Below are 3,604 nucleotides of genomic sequence, written 5' to 3' on the forward strand. Positions count from 1 at the left end.
AAAAAAAAAAAAAAAAAATTATATATATATACACACAAATACATATATACATGGGGTAGGGTGGGAGAGAAGGAGCCTTCCCTCATCACTTCAGACAAGTTTCTCTCTCGCTTTTCAGAATTCATACAGCAAAGTATTTGGCATTTATAGTGTGCCTTGTATCGTCAGCCACATTTTCATACTGTAAGAGTTTTTGTTTTAAAAGCAGATTTAACCCTCCTCTAAGAGTCTTTATATTCATTGACTATTCTAGGGCCCTACTTATTGCCAGTAGCAGTAAACAGTTGAGTAATAATACAGTACGGAGTGTGGGTCGGCTGCATTCAGAGCGCTCAAGTGTGACAGTGGCTTTAAAGTGGAGGCCTCTTCCCAACGACCGATATAACCCTGGGAGGTACCCTTCCAAAGCCACACATTCATTCTCTTCCTGTCTTCTCACGTACTGCTGGGATTTCTCTTTCCACTCCGGGGGACGGATCTGAATTTGTCATATTTACCGGCATGGAAGGAACGCTCGTAAAAAATTAGTTACTAGTATTACTAAGGCCGCACTGGCGGCGGCGGCGGCGCTGCAGCCACACCTACTCCGCTGCCGCGGCACCGGGAGCCCGAAGAAGGCGGGTCAGAGGGGCCACCGGGTCTCCGGGCGCCGCCCCCTCCTCGACTCCTTCGGGGAAGGTTCTCAGCGCGGGACCCGAGGCCAGGGCGCCCCGGGTGGAGGGGGACCAGCGGTCGGGCCGCTTGTCGCCCCCGCCCAAGCACGTGGGAGGCTGGCGAAAATGAGCACCCATCCCGAGAAGGGAGAGACCAGGCCTGGCAGGAGCCGCGGCCTGGGGAGAAGCTGAGGTAAAGAATCCGGCGCCCGGACCGCGATCGTCCCGCAGCCTCCTCACCCGGGCGCTCCAGGACAACGGCTTCCGAGGGCGGCCGCCAGAGCCCCTGCCTCCCCGCCTCCCAGCTCGGGTCACCCCGCGGGAGGCGGAGCTCTGCGGGGGCCGGGCCGGCCCTCCCCAGCCGAATGCCCCTTTCCCCGCGGGCGTCCCCTTGCCCCTCCGCCACTCACGGTGCTTGCCGCTGCCGCCGCCGCCGCCGCCGCCGCCGCCGCCGCCGCCGCTCGGGTAGCTCAGTAGCAGGAAGGGCAGTGGGGAGCCGGGCGACGGCGGGGTCCTCCAGGAGCGCTGCTGCTGCGGCGGCGGGCGCGCTCCGAAGCCGGCGCCTCCATCGCCGGAGTAGAGCAGGAAGAAGGGGGCGGCCACCGGCGAGTCCGGGTCCAACTGCCCGGCGGGGGAGGCGGGCGGCGGCCCCGCCTCGCTCTCTCGGTCAGTGCCCCCGGCGGGAGCGCGGCGCGGCTCCTCTGGCCGCCACTCCCCGCCCCTCGCCGGCTCCTCGCTGCAACTTTCGGCACCAGCGGTGGGCGGCGGCGGGGTCTCAGCCATGCTCGCTTCTTCCTTCGCCGCCGCCTCCGACTCGCGCCCGGGCCTGGGCGGGGGAGCAGAGGGTCAGGGCGAGGAGCCGCCGCCCCGTCCCGTCCGCGCCGCCGCCACCGCCACCTTTCTCCTTGGCCACGGGCTGGCGCCTGGGCTCGGCCGCTCGGTCCAGAGCCCGCCCCGCCGGGGTCCGAGCCAGCTGGAGGGACCGCCCCGCCCGACGGCGCGGCCTCGCTACCGGCCGCCTCCTCCCGCCCCTCCCGGTCCGGCCCCCAGCCTGTGACTCGGCTCCCCTAGGGGGCAGCGTCCTCCTTTTCCCATTCCTCACCTTCCGCTTCCCTCCCGCGGGGCTTCCCTCCCTGGGGCCTAGGGCCTCGTCCTTACCCGCCCGGGTTGGCCCTCTTAAGGCGGTCAGGTGCGTCTGGCACTTGAAAGGTGAAAGACCTGGCGAAATACCTGGCGGCGTTTGGTCGTGTAACCGCCAACTTTATCGGTAGCACGAAGGCACAAAGATTTGGGTTGAAGAAGAGACGAAAGCTAATTTTAAAAAAGCACCTCCCTGCCCCCGGGTATTAACTGTACCATTTGCCTTTCACACACAGGAACTTAAACCATTGATTCACTGTTTTGATTAATGAGGTTTTTATGTGAGAAACCAAAGGTGGTGTCTTCCTTCCACCACCTCTTTTGTTCCCGTCTTGTGCGCTGTATTGAAATGGTGTATTTGCTTTGACTTTAACTCCCAGGTTTTCTAGAGCCGCTGGTGCGCATGAGTGCATTTTAAACCAAATAGCTTACAATTTATACGACAAATGGCAATTACAGGTCGACAGTTTTCTCTTTCACAGTGCCCGTGTCTCGCTAGTAACTGGCCACCGTTGCTTTGAGTATTCGAATCAATGATTACTGATCTAGTAATTTCCTTAAGTAAACATTTCTTTCGGCAATAAAGACAATTTCCAGTGACTCTCATGGTTCTTTATCCTGGATTCCTAGCTGATTAGCCTTGTGTTTAATGCTGGCATAGAAGCCATGTTGACTTATAATTAAAAATCACTGTTGTGTAACATTTTGCCCACCTGCTTTTTCTTCTTCCTCTGTTCAGTCTTTCCCTGTGAGAGGAAGTTGTACTCCTTTGAAAGGAAAAGTAAATCTTTTTATTACTGTTGTTATTCTCTGTAAATCACTCTTGAATTCCTACTCGCAATTACCATAAGACTTACAATACTACTTTTCACTGAGTCTTTTAACAAGGAGCATTTAAAAAGTAAGTGTTTACAGGATAATTTTGAGCAGTCTTAGAACTTTTCAGATTCTGGCGTTTCCTTGACCTGTTGATCTCAGTTCTACTACCTATTTGAATAAGTTATTTGTCCAGCTCTGTAAAATGATTATATTAATCATAGATATTGTGAGGGCTAAATAAGAAATAGAAATAAAGTCTTTAAAATACAACTTAACATTTTATTTAAATTGGCTTAAATAATAATTAGTAGTACTTCAGCAGCACATAAACTAAAATTGGAACAATACAGAAAAGATTAACATTCTCCTGCATGAGGATGACCTGAAAATTTGTGAAGCATTCCATATTAAAAAATAATTATTATTATTAGGAATATTTTATCATTTTGGCAAAACGGCATTTAACTTACAATAATAAAAACATACTGAGTTGAGGAAAAAAGCCTTTGCATCGTATCTTTAGCATTTTGAAGGTGGTTTGGGTCTTAACTCAGTGTAGGTGAAAATCTCGATAGGAAGACCTATTTGTTTTTTAGGAATTGCTAACTGTGTGATACCCTGATAAGAAAAACTGAAAGCATTTGATACAGCAATCCCATTACTGGGTATATACCCAAAGGATTATAAATGATTCTATTATAAAGACACATGCACACGTATGTTTGTGTTTTTATTTTATTTATTTTTTTCCCATTTATTTTATTGCATTTTAGGTTTTGAGGTACATGTGAGGAACATGCAAGATTGTTGCATAGGTACACACGTGGCAGTGTGATTTGCTGCCTTCCTCCCCATCACCTACATCTGGCATCTCTCCCCTTGCTATCTCTCCCCAGCTCCCCACCCCCCACCGTCCCTCCCCTATTTCCCCCCAACTGACCCCAGTGTGTAGTGCTCCCCTCCCTGTGTCCATGTGTTCTCATTGTTCAACA

The 3,604-nt window shown here is 52.2% G+C and overlaps 2 protein-coding genes and 1 non-coding gene across 3 annotated transcripts in view; 2 read left to right on the forward strand and 1 right to left on the reverse strand.

The window, feature by feature from the left end:
* The window catches only part of RUFY3 (RUN and FYVE domain containing 3), a 103,499-nt gene extending 101,955 nt beyond the window's left edge, over window positions 1–1,544 (reverse strand). Inside the window, exon 1 of the mRNA XM_017501675.2 lies at window positions 1,064–1,544. Within this exon, the coding sequence (XP_017357164.1) occupies window positions 1,064–1,436 (373 nt within the window). The 5' untranslated portion in view covers window positions 1,437–1,544. The remainder of the gene's footprint in view (window positions 1–1,063) is intronic.
* The window catches only part of JCHAIN (joining chain of multimeric IgA and IgM), a 59,505-nt gene continuing 56,484 nt past the window's right edge, over window positions 584–3,604 (forward strand). Inside the window, exon 1 of the mRNA XM_017501641.2 lies at window positions 584–846. The gene's annotated coding sequence lies outside the window, so the exon portion shown is untranslated. The remainder of the gene's footprint in view (window positions 847–3,604) is intronic.
* Window positions 2,923–3,024, forward strand: LOC119467394. Its single transcript, XR_005195925.1, has one exon. It is a non-coding gene; the product is annotated as a U6 spliceosomal RNA (small nuclear RNA).

Source organism: Cebus imitator, unplaced genomic scaffold (genome assembly GCF_001604975.1).
Source record: "Cebus imitator isolate Cc_AM_T3 unplaced genomic scaffold, Cebus_imitator-1.0 Scaffold283, whole genome shotgun sequence".
NCBI lineage: Eukaryota > Metazoa > Chordata > Mammalia > Primates > Cebidae > Cebus > Cebus imitator.